At 38.5% G+C, this 17,021-nt stretch overlaps 1 protein-coding gene across 7 annotated transcripts in view; it reads right to left on the reverse strand.

Moving 5' to 3' along the window:
• Positions 1 to 17,021, reverse strand: part of SECISBP2L (SECIS binding protein 2 like) — a 55,006-nt gene that overhangs the window by 18,467 nt on the left and 19,518 nt on the right. For all 7 annotated transcript variants that reach the window (XM_060174632.1, XM_007517325.3, XM_060174630.1 and 4 more), the window contains 9 exons: positions 14,007 to 14,236; positions 13,702 to 13,726; positions 13,253 to 13,368; positions 10,147 to 10,281; positions 7,824 to 7,904; positions 5,822 to 5,989; positions 5,570 to 5,711; positions 1,144 to 1,313; positions 190 to 322 (listed from right to left, as the gene is read on the reverse strand). In XM_060174632.1, coding sequence (XP_060030615.1) covers positions 190 to 322; positions 1,144 to 1,313; positions 5,570 to 5,711; positions 5,822 to 5,989; positions 7,824 to 7,904; positions 10,147 to 10,281; positions 13,253 to 13,368; positions 13,702 to 13,726; positions 14,007 to 14,236 — 1,200 coding nt within the window. The remainder of the gene's footprint in view (positions 1 to 189; positions 323 to 1,143; positions 1,314 to 5,569; positions 5,712 to 5,821; positions 5,990 to 7,823; positions 7,905 to 10,146; positions 10,282 to 13,252; positions 13,369 to 13,701; positions 13,727 to 14,006; positions 14,237 to 17,021) is intronic.

Below are 17,021 nucleotides of genomic sequence, written 5' to 3' on the forward strand. Positions count from 1 at the left end.
ATTGTATTGTCTAACACTGCCCCTCCACCTTAACAAGTTCCCTCCAGAAGTATCTTTCAAGGAAATGACTATAAACACAAAGAAATCTGACAGTCTGGAGTACTTCCTCCACTTAGGAGCATAATGGTTTATCAGTCAATTACAATACCCTGGACCACTCTGTGAGGAGAGGGAAAGGGATGATCTTACCTTCCTGGGAAACAATTTCTTGTGGTAAATCATCAATAAAATCTAAGTGCATTTCTACTGGTTCCTCAGATCCCAAGAGATTGTGGTCCACAGTTAAACGGCCCTTCTTTTCCTCTCTTTCTTTCAAAATAACCTAAAAGTCATTATCATTCTTTAATTACTAATCACTCTTTAAGTATGTACTGAATGATTAAAATATTCACTATTAAACACTTACAGAAGTTCACTTAAGTATGGACTTGAGGACTTGGTTGGAATGTTTAACTGGTTTCATAGAATGTGACCAGCAAAGTGCTAAATTTAGTGTCAGGCACTACAGTTGAAGTGCTATACCCAAAATTGAGCAATTAAACAACTATAGCTAGCAAACCATACCTATTTCATTTTTCAAATCTAATACTTCATTAGATGACAAACGAAAGTTTCCCCCCAAATGGAGAAAGGAAAAAAAAAAGTTTGGAAAGTAGGTTATAGTTACACTAGATTCTTTTTTTTTTTTTGATTCCAACTATTTGCATATGGGTTACCTCAATTTGTTCTTCTAACAGTAACAGTGAGCAGTGAGTTAAATATAGCACATACTACTCTTGATTTACAGATGAAGGTCAGGAAAATTTGTCTAAAACTATATAGTAAAAACCGAGATCAGTACCAGAATCTAAGGTTTCTAATTCCTAGGATTCAATGTTTTAGGATGTTACGTTTTTAACTTTTTTGTTTGATCTTATAGAATGATTTCATCCTCTACAATCCTATTTAACACAAACATAGTATGTTGATGGTACCTTCAAATTTTTGAGTTAAGCAGTTATCAAAAGGTGTATGCCTGTCAGTATTTCACAATGTTCTGACTGGTTAAAATGACACAACTACTCTTACAAAAAATATTTAAATCTTATTAATCCTGTAAAATAAATTAGTAAAATAATTTTAAAAATCCAGATTCTGGTTTACCTTTTTAAGTGCTGTGGGCCGCTTTAATTTTGCAATTTCCTTCTCCTTTCCTTTTTTTGTTTTAGAGGAAGTAATTTCCACAGAATTAAAAGACATCAAACAGGGCTGACTTTTAGTTAAAGGTTTTCTATTAGTAGAGTCTTTACTGTGAAAAGCAGCTGCAGTGACCACTGAAAACAAGCAAGAATATTAATTTTACTACTGTGGCCAACATCATATACTTTCAACATTTCTAATGATAAATCTACCAAAAAAAAAAAAAAGTATCCTTTTTGGTGAGGAAAACATTTTTTGAGAAAAAAATTTGTAACACAGCAGAAGCAGTACATAGCCGTAAGATGTCCCCCAGACACAACCTTTATCTACCTTCCTACTCTGTAAAATAAAGAGAAGCCAACGCAGTGAGCCATTATAGTAGTCCAAATTAAGGACAAAATGTTTATATCGTAGGACCAATTAGCAGTTATTAGAAGAGAAGAGGGAACATAGAGGGTGGGTTGTAAGCTAGGACAGGACACATGCTGGTTTCAATGACGCATATCTGAAACCTATAAAATGTTATAATGCAGTGACACATCGATTTGACAATGGCTTGTTCAATAATACAACAAGGACAAGCAAATCACCAGCTCTGCTCTACTGCAGCAGTGGTCAGGCATGGCAGTTATTCCAACCAGCCTTTCGCCATGCCTTGCTGTATCTACAACTGAAGCACTGCATCTCTCCACTCTATTGAATGTGTGCCTTTATATGGGAATCTCCTTTACCTAAAATATGTAATCATCATCTCTTTGTTTCTCTCTGGCAGTAAAGAACAGTGACTTCCTCCCTTCAGCTGCACCCTTGGCACTACCCTCTCTATGTCTAACTGGTGTTCTCATTCTCCACTGGTTACTCCCAAGCCTAAAGCAATCAGAGCCTCCCATCCCAATCCTCTCACTACAGCACAGAAGCATTTCTGTTATCTCCCTGAGAATCAAGAGAATACATTAGTGACAGAATTTATAAGCTTCTTAAAAGGAGATAATAGGCAACCTCATTCCTATCTAAAAATCCACCAACCACTTCTGCTCTTAAGTTTTCTCAAGTTAATTCTTTTCTCCTTGCATCATTCAATTTCCTCCTTTAACTCATGACTCTTTTTCCCTACTCCATACAAGTTAAATGTGCCCTAGAACCCCACTTCCCCAGAGCCCTGCCCCACTAGGGAAAGATAGAAACAGGCTGAGAGTATGGATCAACCTGCCAACACCCAAGTCCAGCGGAGAAGCAATTACAGAAGCCAGACATTCCACCTTCTGCGAAGGGGATGAAATACGAACTCTGGTGGTGGGAACTGCGTGGAATTGTATGTCTCTTATCCTATGGCTGTGTTGATATTTTTATTTTATAAATAAAATAAAATATTAATAAATAAAATTCTGTACAAAGAATCACTAAAAAAAAAAAAAAAAAAAAAAAACCCAGACAACTCTTGTTGTGTGGCTTTTTCTAACCCCCACTTCTTTCTTTTTAAAATATTTTTTTATTATCACCAGGTTTATTGCTGGGGCTTGGTACCAGCATTACGAATCTACTGCTCCTAGCAGTGATCGTTTCCTTTTCCTTTTTCTTTTTTTTTTTTTTTTTTTCTTTTTGACTTTTTTTAGATAAGACCAAGAGAAGCTGAGAAAGGGCAGGGAGACAGGGAGAGGAAGAGAAAGACAGAAACCTGTAGAACTGCTTCACCACTTGTGAAGCAGACACCCTAGAGGTGGGGAGCAGGGGCCTTAACCCAGGTCCCTGCAATTGGTAATATGTGTTCTGAACCAGGTGCACCACCAGCCAGCTGCCCCTTTTCTACCTTATTAAATTTCTTTTTTTAAAAAAATATTTTTAATATTTATTTATTTTCACTTATGTTGTCTTGTTGTTTTTTTATTGTTGTAGTTATTGTTGTTGTTGTTGATGTTGTCATTGTTGGATAGGACAGACATAAATGGAGAGAGGAGGGGAAGACAGAGAGGGGGACAGAATGATAGACACCTGCAGACCTGCTTCACCGCTTGTGAAGCGACTCCCCTGCAGGTGGGGAGCTGGGGCTCAAACCAGGATCCTTACGCCTTGCACTTTGTCCCACGTGCGCTTAACCCGCTGTGCTACCGCCCAACTCCCCCTTATTAAATTTCTTAACGATTTGCTTTCTTGTCACTTCCATGTGTCATAATCTGGTGTCTCCTCTACCTGCTCTCCTAAAACAGCTACCATGGGTAGCTGTCTCAAATGTACTCTTTAAGATTGCCAAATGTCTTGAACTGGAAGGAACTGTGAAGTGAGGTAAGCCAAAAAGAAAAGTACAAAAAAATACTGGAATATCTCACCCATAAGTGGAACTTAAGAAACAAAGACAGAAATGGAAAACACAAAATAGAACTTGGACTGGGTGTGGTGCACTGGACTAAATCAAAGGAATCTGGGGAAGAGGAGGGGTGGGAAAGGCCTGGGTTACTGGTGCATGATGGCGGGAATGGACCTAACTTGGGAGTGAGAGTGTTTAGCGGACACCTACCACAGGGAGATGAGACACTGTATTTGTGTCAACAACTATACAATCAGCCGTTAACTCCTCAATAAATTGATTTAAAAAACTGCCAAATCCAGTTCTCTGAATCTTCATGCTATCCTAACATCTTGTTTTCAGCATTTGGTACCAAAAAAAGAAAAAAAAAAAAATCACAGTGCTCCCTCTTCAATATTCTACCCTCACTCTGAGGCACCACACTTTTTCTTTAAAAAAAATTTTTTTTTTTTACTAGCTTTATTTACTGGAAAGAGACAGCCAGAAATCAAGAGGGAAGGGGGTGATAGAGAGGGAGAGAGACAGAGAGACACCTACAGCCCTGCTTCTCCACTCATGAAGCTTTCCCCCTGCAGGTGGGGACCGGGGGCTCGAACCCAGGTCCTTCTGCACTGTACTACGTGCACTCAACCAGGTGTGCCACTACCCGGCCCCGCACCACACTTTTTCTTACTCTTTCTCTCAAACTTATTTTTCTGGTTTTTTTTTTTTTCCTTCCGCCCTACAATTTCTAGTACTCCGCAAAGCTTTTACTCCTGATCATCTTTTTTCCTAAGTTTTCTTTCCACTGACAATTTTATGTTCTTGTATAGTTACAACAACCATCTCTATTTGAAACTCACTGACTTCTAAATTAAAATACATAACTCTATGTCATATCTAAATTACATAACTATATGGTATAAATGAACCACCAGGATCTCCCTAAGTAACATTTCAAATGTAACAATGCCAATATCTGTTCTTTTAAACACAATTCTTCTTCCATTTTATATGATTGTAGCCTTTACCACAACTGCAATCCTAAGAGAAATTGGAGTTATCTTAGGATCTGTTTCCATATTCTATCAGTTAATGGGAGGAAGGGAGAGAGGGAGGGAAGGAAGGAGGAAGGCACTATCAGTTACAATGCCTTTTCATCTCTACAGTCTTGTGCTTTTCTTGGTGCCAAGGCTCTAACTCCCAGCCTCACATTTGGCAAAGCTTGTGTTCTACTGAGTGAGCTATCTCCCAGCCCCATCAGAGCTTTTTGTTATGACTTTCCCTTTCCTTTATCCTGTCCGTCACTCTCTAAATCATAGATTTCAGAAAGAAACAAGGGAGCACATCTGAGCAGCTGATGTCTAATAAGGTTTGTTCAAATTTAGTTTCAGTAGAAAGCCAGATCATTTTTTGGTCACTCACAAACTGAAATCTCTTGTGTTTCCAATTGCTTTTAAATTTGAATATAATTGGACTGAAACCTCTTATGTTTCCAACTGGTTTTAAATTGAATTATTTATCTGTTACAGACCCAAATTATTCATGGCTTTTATTTCAACACCTGAAGGAACAACTCTGGGTCAAAATGCATACCAACAGGTACTTTAACAGACACCTGAAAGGATCCAACTATACTGACAAGGAAAAAGAGCTCCAGGAAAATGCAAGAACAGGAAGGATACTAGCCAGGACACAGTGGGTCTGTCTGTGAAAGAGTAAGGAGGCTGGGAGTGTGTGCTGGCGGAGGATGGCAGGAGGGCAGATGGTGACTGGGACAAGCAGGGTTCCCCGGCAGTCATTATTCAGGACTCTGGCTTTCTGTCAAGTGAGATGAAGAGCCTCTGGAGGGCTTTAAGCAATGGAGTGCTAGAATCCAGCTGATGCTTTTGAAAGGTCACTCCTTCTAAACAGATTAGGGCTAGAGGGAAGGAGTAGCCAAGAGATAACCACGTGCGAAAACATCAGGGGCAACTAACGTGGCAGGAAAGTAATGACGGAGGAATCTGATGCTGGGTGTTTTTAGTTTTATGTATCAAACTTAGATGAATGAGAGCCAGAAATATGTCAGCAAAGTCAAAGAACAACTTACTTAGACGAATGTACTACCTGTATATGACAGAGGCCTGGTGTTAGTAATCTGCCGAGCTTTCATCGCTTGTTGCTGCTTTTCTAGAGCTGCTAACATGTCCCCCAAATCCAGCTGCACAGGGGTTTTGTTCTTTTTGCCAGCTGCCTTTGATAAAGCTTCCTGCAAAGCAAACATGAGAGCAGATCAAAGCGTGGTGACTTTAGATGTTACTCCATTCACCAAACTCTACTAATTAACATTTGTTAAAAAAAAAAAAAAAAGACAAATACCTGTAATTTTTTTTGCTCCATACTTATTTCCGAATATTCTTGAGCTGTGGCAAGAGCTGCTGCTAAAGCTTTCTTCTTCTGACTTTTTGCACGTTTAGGAACTGAGGTTGTAATGGGAATTGGTGTCTGAACTATATTGATTGGTGAGTTTTCAGGTAAATCATCCAACTATGACAAGCAGAGAAAAACACATGCCAATGTCAATTATTCCACAGAAATTTAACTGTGGGGGCTGGGCAATGGCATACCCAGGAGAGCATGCATGTAACAATGCAGCAGGACTAGAGTTCAAGCCCTAGTCCACACCTGTGGGGGGGGGGGAGGGGAAGGCTTTATGAGCAGTGGTGCTGCAGGTATCTATCTCCTCCTTTATTGCCCCTTTCTCTCAATTTTTTTGGTCTCTATCCAAAGTAAATAATACACACACATGAAAAATACTAACCTAAATGCAAAGATGAAATAAATTAAAAATATTTTTTAAATATTTTTATTATTGGATAGAGACAGAGAAAAACTGAGAGGGAGACAGACAGATACCTACAGCACTGCTTCACCACTTGTGAAGCTACCCCCCTGCAGGTAGGGACCAGGGATTTGAACTTGGGTCCTTGCACACTGTAGTGTGTGTGTGTGTGTGTGTGTGTGTGTGTGTGTGTGTGTGTGAGATTATCCAGGTGTGCCACTGCCTGGCCCCCAAATTTTATCATACTAGGGAGAGGCAGAAATAAGCTGGGGATATGGATCGACCTACCAATACCCACATCTAGCAGAGGAGCAATTACAGAAGCTCTCATCATCTGCAACCCATAAAGAATTTTGGTCCATACTTGCAAGGGGGGAGAAATGTTAGTGGAGGATGACCAGAGAGCACGGAACTCCAATTTCATGAAAACCCAGAAAGAGAAGAGGAAAAAAGGAAGGCTATTCAGAAGCAAAGGAAGAGAAGGCAGGACCATCAAAAAAAAAAAAAGGTCAAATACATAAATATAGAAATAAGAGTCAATCCATATATGTGACCTTGAGAGAACTATTGCAGTTCCCAATGAAGAGAATGAGGACACAGAACTCTGGTGGTGGGAACGGTGTGGAGTTATATCCCTGTTATCTCATAACTTGTAAATCAATATTAAGTCACTAATAAAAGTAAATAAGAAAAAAATCATCATAAAGACAATGCAGAACATAAGATGTTCTGCAGTATAACTAGAATAGACTCTTCCAAAGGACTCAGTGTCATAAGCAACAGAATAAAATTGGGGGACCACTCTAGACAGAGGAATTATAGAGACACAAAGTAGCTTTAATATATGATACATGTATTAAAAGTAGCTTTAATACAATACATGATGCTTCTCTGGATGCTAGACTAAACACAAAGTCGCTCCAATGTAAAGTTTTGTAACAACAGAGGAAATTTCAGAATAGGCCACGATTTTTTTTCCCTAAGATATGTCTATGCCTACAGAGGAACTACGCAGTTTAGAGTTTTTGTTCTACATTTAAAAAAAAGCATTCAAGACAAATATTAAAATACTATTTATTCTAAACTATAATGCCCCTTATTTTTCTATTAGGTTTTCAGAAAAGTTATGATGCATTTTTGCATAGAGAAATGTTGAAAAATATGTTGTGACTTTTCTGACAATCCAATACTTAAAATTAGTATTTCTTGGGAGTCGGCGGTAGCACAGTGGGTTAAGCGTAGGTGGCACAAAGCTCAAGGATCAGCATAAGGATCCCAGTTCGAGCCCCCGGCTCCCCACCTGCAGGGGAGTCGCTTCACAGGTCTGCAGGTGTCTCTCTTTCTCTCCCCCTCTCTGACTTCCCTTCCTCTCTCCATTTCTATCTGTCCTACCTAACAACGATGACATAATAACAATAATAACTACAATAGTAATAAAAAAAACAACAAGGGCAACAAAAAGGAATTAAAAAACAATATTTCTTTTCAACATAGTTATTATTCATACAATGTTCTGTTCATCTTCTTAAAACTACTTACTACTTTTGAAGGAAGTTTCTGTTGAATATTCTCATCTTTAGCATTTCCATTTTCATTTAATTCACAAAATCCATCTTCATCCTGAAATTTTCACATTAAGTGAAAACAAAGTTGAAAACAACACACTTTTGAGAAAACCATTTTAGGGAGATAGAATGATGGTTATGCAAAGAGACTCTCATGTCTAGGACTCTAAAATCCTGGGTTCAGTCCCCCACACCAATATAAACCAGAGCTGAGCAGTGCTGTCTCTGGTGGAGAGGCTGGGGAGATGCCATCAGCAGTGCAACCGCCTTTTCATACCTGAGACCCATGAAGGTTTCAGTCGCCAACACCATAAACCAGAACTAAGCAGTGCTCTGGTTAAAAATACAAAATAAGGGGAAGCAATTACAGAAACCAGACCTTCCACCTTCTGCAACTCACAATGACCCTGGGGCCATGCTCCCAGAGGGATAGAGAATGGGAAAGCTATTGGGGAAGGGGATGGGATATGGAGATTGGGTGGCGGGAATTGTGTGGAGTTATAACCCCCCCACCATCCTATGATTTTGTTAATGTCTCCTTTCTTAAATAAATAAATAGGGAGTCGGGCTGTAGCGCAGTGGGTTAAGCGCAGGTGGCGCAAAGCACAAGGACTGGCATAAGGATCCCGGTTCGAACCCCGGCTCCCCACCTGCAGGGGAGTCGCTTCACAGGTGGTGAAGCAGGTCTGCAGGTGTCTATCTTTCTCTCCCTCTCTCTGACGTCCCCTCCCCTCTCCGTTTCTCTCTGTCCTATCCAACAACGACAACAAGTAATAACTACAACAATAAAACAACAAGGGCAACAAAAGGGAATAAATAAATAAAATATTAATAAATAAATAAACTATAAAAAATACAAAATAAAACAAACCAGAAAAAGATAGAATTGCCTAGAAAAGTGAAAAAAAAAATTTTAAATATCTTAAATTGTAATACTGATATTTTATTCTTTAAGAGGAAATCTCATTTATCATATGCTAAGACAATTTATGCAGAGATAAACGCATACCCACACATGTCCGTCCTTTGCATTTCTGCATCTACAATTCTACTTTTACTAAAAATACTACTCTAAGATGTGTAGGTGATTGAAAAGAAAATTCCAAAAAGACTTCATTATAGTTCAGATCATTTGGGAAATAATTTAAATAGATGACTTAATATGAATTTTATTAAAATAGATCCTGCCCTGCATCCCTACACACATCTGTCAATAAAGGTTAAAAGTTTAAAAGTAAAAGTTTTAGAGTCAGCATCCAGTATAGTGCACATGCTAACATGTGCAAAGACTGGGTTCATGCCTTCTGTTTCTTAACCGACAGCTACCTCTAGACTGAAAGTTGCATGTAATATCTTTTGCTAAGTAAGAAATAAATGATAGTAAGTGCAAATAGTATGATACATGCACTTGACAGGATAACTAAGACACACTCTCAAATCTTCTAGGTCAACTGCAAAACTCCTTTAACATATTATTCATTTATAATCTCTGGCTCAAGCATGTTTTCCATATTAAACTCCTGTTAGTTATAACCTTCTTTATAGAAATTATCCCCCAACCAGAATCAACTACTCAAATAGGTTCCACAGATGTTCAACATCTTGAAAGAAAAATTTTCAACTCATTCTTTGAAATCAATTTCCCATGCCATCCCAAACTCAAAGTGACTTATCTTTCCTTTCAATTTAACTTCACTCAAGAAACTAAGGTGTGCGTAAGCCTACATTTCTTTACAGTAATCTCCTTAAGTGTCATGTCTCTTCACTTTAACATACAGTTCAGGGCACCTTACTTTACATGTAACAGAATATCAGCAAAAGTTCCTTAGAAAAACAGAAACACTGTAGTTACGAAATGTAAACCATATCCTAGAGAAAGTAAAATAGCCCTTTTTTCTTCCTTCTCCAAGATTCTTCTGGATGGCAGCACAAGTTAACTAGACTGAACTACCCAATTCTCAAAAGATTGAGAAAATAAGTAGCAATAACAAAAATGAAGGGAGTTTTATACTAACTGAAGTCCCTATAAAATCAAGTTTTACCTCTATATGCTACCTCAAAACGATGAACACACACACACAAGTGTATTAAGATAAACATTAGTGAGGTAAATGTTCGAGTAACCAAAAATACAATGAAAACAAAAATAAGTTCAAGATTTGTAATTTAAAATGCCATGCTAAAGTTACATGTTAAGACATGAAAGTTACCTGTCATAAAAATGTTGGCAGTGTAATAAAACCCATTTTTATTTGTAACATTTGCTTTAATAAGCTTATAAACAGTTTGTAAAATACCTCAAAATATAAAGACTCAGAATTTGGATCTCCTCTATGAGACTGACTGGAATTTAACTGCTTGTTATCTTGTCTCTTCTGCATATTCTGTCTTCTTTCTGAGGAAGTACTATGTCCCCGGCATCTGAATCCAGCCTAAGTAAGCACCAAATGGACAAAAAAGAAAAAAAGCCTTATTATTTTTGATAAAATAGTACAAAAAAGTATATAATGCAATGAATTTACATGAACAGCATGGCTTATTATTAAATACTATACTTTGGGTAAAGACAGTCACTTAAGAAAATATGATACTATTGAAAATTAACATATATTCCTATCATAATTATTTACATAAGCTTTATTCATACTAGTCCCCAAATGACAACCTTTTATATGATAAAATATTTAACTGTAGTAGCTTCATACAATAAAATATTAATCAGTCACAAAGAGGAACCAACTACTGTGATACCCAAGAATCTGGCTGCAGCTCTACAAAACGATGCAAGTGTCAATAATAATACCAGGAGAGTCAGATGAGTTATTTATACAAGAGTCAAATGAGTTATTTATGTAGCATTTCTGAAAAGATAAATCTATAGGAAGAAAAACCAGACTAGTGGACTCCAGGGTCAATGTGAAATGTTAAAAAAAAAAAAAAAAAAATTGATAAACGGTAGAAAACAGGTCAGAAACAGCACACAGAGAGAACATAAAAAAATTTACAAATGACTAAAAAACTAGCACAAATCATAGAAATGCATGTCAGGACAACTGCTGAACTAGTTTCAAAGCCATTATGTCAAACCATGCATGAAAATAAGTCTTGAATAAGTAGTGGGGTGAGGGAGGGGGCTCGGCAGTAGAGTGTCTACCATGGAAGCAGAGAGTCCCGGGTTGATTCAGGCATGACAGAAACTCCACAGAGAGTGGTGCAGTGTTTTGCACTCTTTCATACATACTATCCATCTCATTCATTAAGAGAAAGAAAAGAAAAGAAACTGGCTCAGTGAGAGAGCACATGCAGGAAACTCTAAATTTGATTTCTGGTACCAAATTAAAAAAAAAAAAAAGGAAAACATACAAGTGACTTTTAGACTTCTAAAAGACTTTTTAAAGCCTAAAAAACAATTAGAAATTACACGAGGGGAAAATAATCTAAGAGGAAACTAAAGAGTGGTCAGGATGATAGTTCAAAGGGTGAGAGCACAGAACTTGCATGTATGAAGTTCAAAATTCAATCCCTACCACCACATGCCGGAATGATGCTCTACTTTCTCTCAGGATCGTTCTCTAATAAATAGATCTTTTAAAATAAAACTTTGCAAGTCAGAAGCAAAAAATACACACTTTCAAAAGCAAAAGCATCAGTAGAAAAATGTGTTCAACATTTGGTTCTAGTTCTTTGGGGATGAAGAGAAATGCAAAATGAACAAACATACTTATGCATCTGCACAAATGTCTTTGTTGTTGCTGTTGTTCTTTTAAAAGCCTCCCAAGGCAGAGATAAAAATGTCTTCCCCGGCTCCCCACCTGCAGGGGAGTCGCTTCACAGGTGGTAAAGCAGGTCTGCAGGTGTCTATCTTTCTCTCCTCCTCTTTGTCTTCCCCTCCTCTCTCCATTTCTCTCTGTCCTATCCAACAACGACAACAATAATAACTACAACAATAAAACAACAAGGGCAACAAAAGGGAATAAATAAATAAATAAAATGTTTTAAAGTTAAAAAAAAAGATTTTAAAAATGTCTTCCCATGTCATTGTACTTATTCTCCAGGGAGTACTTACATCAAAATCAACAATGACGCAAAAACTGAATTTAGTAGGTGCAACAGTTACAATTTTAACCTAACATTCTAGTACTTCAATCAGTATTTTGTTGATTCTGTTTATCTAGTCGATATGATCAATTCTTGTTTTAGCTCTTCTAGTTTTAATCAAATAAAACTAGATGGCTTTACAAATATGCCACAAGCAATGACTCAATTTTTTTTCTTTTTTTGCTATAACCATAGGAAAGGGGCTATTACTCTTGTTTTCTGGACAGTCTAATTAATATTAGGGCACACCCAAGCACTTCATTTCAGAGAGGTGAAGCACATTTTTAGTCTATTTAATCACATTAGTAACTTGCCAGCATTTTAGTTCAGCCAAAGATCAATTCATATGAAAATTTTAAGTCCTTAGCTACATTTAAGAAATATAGAAAAGCAATCTAAAAGTTGACAAGCAAAATACTGACGAACCACCACCCCCTTCCCAAGCCAAAAAACAATGCAGGGAAAAGGTTTTGGCAGTACGAAATTTCTTCCGCTGTAGTACAGCTAGCTCTTCCTCCCTAAAGCAAAGAAACTGCCCAGTCTGGCCACCTAACAGCATGAGGCAGCCGTCATATGGCAGTGCTGTGAGCACAGACTGTGGTTTGTGGCATTTGCAGTCATATAAAGACACATGGGCAGGGCTGCAGTCCTGAACTCTAAAGAAACTGATGTGCTGAAATGCTCTTGAAATTTTATATGCTTAGGAAAAATCTTATAGCAGATACAGCAGGATTGTGAGGCTTTTTTTTTTTTAAGGAAATACTGTGATTTGTTTCATATACAGAAAAACAGGAAGTGGTACAATATAAAACACATTTACACACCATCTGTGTTCAGTTTTGTGATTTTTTTTTTCACTGAAGTAACTGCACTGGCCATGCCATTTTGAAATTACAGATAGCATATTTTCTTTTACTTGTACATTTTTTGTGGTGTAGGTGGGGAGGGTTGCTTAGTACATGTACAATTCCATCACTCCCAGACCAATTTGTGTGTGTGTGTGTGTGTGTGTGTGTGTGTGTTCTCTCTCATTCTTTCCTGTTTCAGACAGAAAGGTAAAGACGGAGAAGAGGAGACACCACAGCACCACTCTACTATTCATGGAGCTTTCCGTGTCGCTGTGGTATTTCATGTGGTACTCATGTAATGAGCTTGCCCTGTCACATGAACTATCTCCAAGTCCCTCATATTTTCTTTTAAAGAATATGCATGTCTAAAAATAAAAACAAAAACCTTCCCCTCAAAATCAGGAGACCATTTATTTGTTGTATACTAATCAAATTTTTCCAGCATAATTCAAATTACCTGTGAATTATTTCTTTGTTCAGTCTGCCTTCCCCCTCTAGAAAATGCCTGATTTTTTTCCATCCATGGTTTTTTCTGAGTTGCCTGGCAAGTTACATTGGACCAGTTTCCACCACCTATAATAAAGATTTTGAAAAAATGACTTGTTCAGCAATGATGTCAAAAACCTAAACTAGTCCCTAATTTTGGGTACTGAAATTCAATCATCATAAACGCAATACTGGAAAACTTTCAGTAGCATTCCAGCTCTAAGTAACACAAGTATCATGTTGCAAAAGACCTCCAACTGGTACTTCCTCAAGTTTCTCAGCAAAACTTGATTTCCAAATTACTCTGAATCTCTTTGAAGGATTTCTCAAATTATTAAAGAAATCAGCAAGCTTCATGCTTAAGAGCAAAACGTGGACATGAACAAAACATAGCAAAAACACTAGGAAGGAAGAAGGTACCTGCACATAGAGAGGCCTCCGCATGCTAAAAAGAAAAACAAACAAAGTAATTACTTTCTGTTTAAGAATCAACGCCACACACTCAACAAAAACAAGACATGACGTACTTTAGTATGGAACATATGCACTGTAATCTCGGGAAATCTACTTCATAAAAGTGCTCATCACAACAACAAAATATACAAAACACCATCTTAGCCATCCTTTCACTGCAGGAACTATTAACAAACGTACAACACTTCAGCTTCAGCAGAGGACGCAGAGGTAACACTGACAGAGATGACTGATAGAGCGGTGTTACATACATTTAGGTTGTTAGAATCCGGGTTTCTCAAAGTCCCTGCAGCGGGCTGGTTGTTGCTGTGTTTGGGACTGCAGTAGCCACTGTCGCTATCAATGTCAGCTTCACTAGCTCCCTGCTCACTAGAAGATTCTGCAGTGGGGTGGGAGGCTCTTCTCCTCCTGCCCTTGGACTTCCAGAGCATTGTGGCAGAGCTTTCTGAGAGAGACTTGTTAGCAATGTCTGATGGGAAATCTACAAAGCAAGGGAAATGGACAAATCATCAGACTGATTTCTTCTTCAGTGATCATGAAGGCGCTTAGGAAAAGAAAGGTATCTAGCTTTGTGAAGGAACGAAACTGGCCAAAACATGAACAGGACTGTCAAAAGTCAAGATGCTCCAAACAAATGAATTGATAACAAGTTTACTATGAAAACAGAATGTGTCTGTAACTTACAGAGACTAAAACAAACTGCCATCACACAAGGATGAGAAGATCATCAATCTTTTGATGCTCAGGTCCTCCTACGTGGTGTCCTCTTTTCCCAGAGACACCTCTAGTTGGAATTGGTCACCATTCCCTCGCACTTATTATGACAGATTCCTCATGGATTTTAGCCATAAAAAGGAAGCCACAAAGTGTTGCCATTGCTAACCTGATAAGAACGAGACCGTACTGTCCACCTTCTTCTAGAACTTGCTTCTTCCCCAGTGAGTTTTACTGACTTTGAGATTCTGATACATGTCGCTGTGATTAATTTCTACCGCTGAAATACAGAACGCCTTCAATAGGAATATGCTGTGTTTGTCCTTTGAAGCACAGATAGAATGCTCACTGGTTGTTTGGAGGGCTGTGCTATTACAAATACTGTAACTATAAACACTCTTTTTCTTTTTTAAATTATCTATTTATTTGGATAGACACAGCCAGAAATCGAGAGGGGGGTTATGGAGATTGGGTGGTGGGAATTGTGTGGAGTTGTACCCCTCCTACCTTATGTTTTTGTTCATTAATCCTTTCTTAAATAAAAAATAAAAAAAAAAAAAAGAAATCGAGAGGGAAGGGGGTGACAGAGAGGGAAAAAGACAGAGAGACACCTGCAGCACTACTTCACCACTCACAAAACTTTCCCCCTGCAGGTGGGGGCCTGGGGCTTGAACCCAGGCCCTTGTGCACTGTAACATGTGTGCTCAACCAGGTGCGCCACCACCCGGCCCCTAAACACTTTTTTATCAATATAAAATGTATGTGTATACACGTGAACATTTGCTAAAGTCAATACCGTTGTCCTTAGCAGTATGTAGCCTTAAGTAATATACTTACTCCAATTTACTCAGTAATACCAAATCATTTCCAAAGGTGTCTATAATTGCTCACCTTCTAGAAGCAGGTTCTCAATGTTCCCATTCAACAAATACTTAATACTACCTTCTAGGCTATAATTTCTGCCAGTAGCTAGATATTAAAAAAGAAAAGTGGCTTACTGAAAATTTTAATTTGCATTGTCCTTATTAACAGTGAAACTGAACACCTTTTCTGATTTTAGCCACTAATGTTTTTGCTTCTGTTCTTATTAGTTTTACTTCCGAATTGACTTCTGTTCCCCCCCACCCCCCAACTGGGCTGTTTCTTACTTTGGTACTTTTATCAACTGCACTGAAGCTAGAGCTCACCATGCGGGGTCATGCATGCATTGCCATTCAGGAGGCTCTGGTTGGATTGCCAGTAGCACATGGGAAGTGCTATATCACAGAGGGCACTCCAGTGCACTGGTGTCTCTCTGCTTACCTAATCAAAGCATCTCAGAGCAGCAAAACTGCCACAACCACGTTTGCACACATACAAAATATTTTTTTTCCCCAGCAACCTCTGAATCCAAAAAAAAAAAAAAAAATCACAAAAATTTCCCTTTTCCACACTCTGACCAACATTAATACTGACTTGTTCTCTGTTATATTCATATGTTCTTCATAACTATAAGTAAGAAGGCTCAGACAGCCTGGGAGATACTCACCTGGAAGGGGAACATGTCTTGCCATGTGCAAGGTCCTGAGTTTAAGCCCTGGATAGTGGGCAAGCGCTATACTATTTCTCCTTTCTGTCTTTCCCCATCTCCTCCCCTCAGCTTTCTAATAATGAATGATAGAATTAGCCTGGGGAGGTTGCTCAAAATGCCTGCATAATAATTTTTTTCAAAAGGAAAACTTGGTATCATTCGAGTGAGTGGATGTTCAATATTTCTCTTGACCTGTTAGCTACTACTACGACTACTGGACACTGGGAAGCTCTCGGTTTTTTTTTTTTGTTTTTTTTTTTGCTATGCTGTTGCAAGGTCCATCTGTAATCAAAGGACTCCTTTTCTGTCTTAGGGAAAGTGCTCATTTGGATATCTTCATAGGAGTGGAACAACTGGATAGGAACAATGATTCCTACAGTTCCACCCAACTGTTTTCAGTCCCAACGCACAATGTTCTGGGCCACGGAGGGTCAGATGGTATCATTTTCTTAAGAGTCCTATGAATAACTCCCTACTAGTCCTTTGTTGTTTTTATGCATAAATAATATTCTGAGACAGAAAGAAACCAGAGCACAGCTCAACTTGGGAATATATGGTGTCAGCTATGCCTGTAGGCAGGCTCTGTATTCCACTACTGAGCTACCTCCTGGTATCAGGCATGATTGATAAACAGACTTTTTTTTTTTTTGCCTCCAGGGTTATCACTGGGGCTTGGTGTCTACATTATGAATCTACTGCTCCTGGAGGCTATTTTTTTCCCTTTTGTTGCCCTTGTTGTTTATCACTGTTATTATTATTGTTGTTGTTGTTGGATAGAACAGAGAGAAATGAAGAGAGATGGGGAAGACAGAGAGGGGGACAGAAAGATAGACACCTGCAGGCCTACTTCATTGCTTATCGTGACCCCCCCCTGCAGATGGGGAGCTGGGGCTTGAACCAGGATCCTTATGTCAGTCCATGGGCTTTGCGCCATGTGGCGCGTAACCCACTATGCTACTGCCCAGCCCCCTCTGCTTCACTT

This window comes from Erinaceus europaeus, chromosome 16 (assembly GCF_950295315.1).
Source record: "Erinaceus europaeus chromosome 16, mEriEur2.1, whole genome shotgun sequence".
In the NCBI taxonomy this organism is placed as follows: Eukaryota; Metazoa; Chordata; class Mammalia; order Eulipotyphla; family Erinaceidae; genus Erinaceus; species Erinaceus europaeus.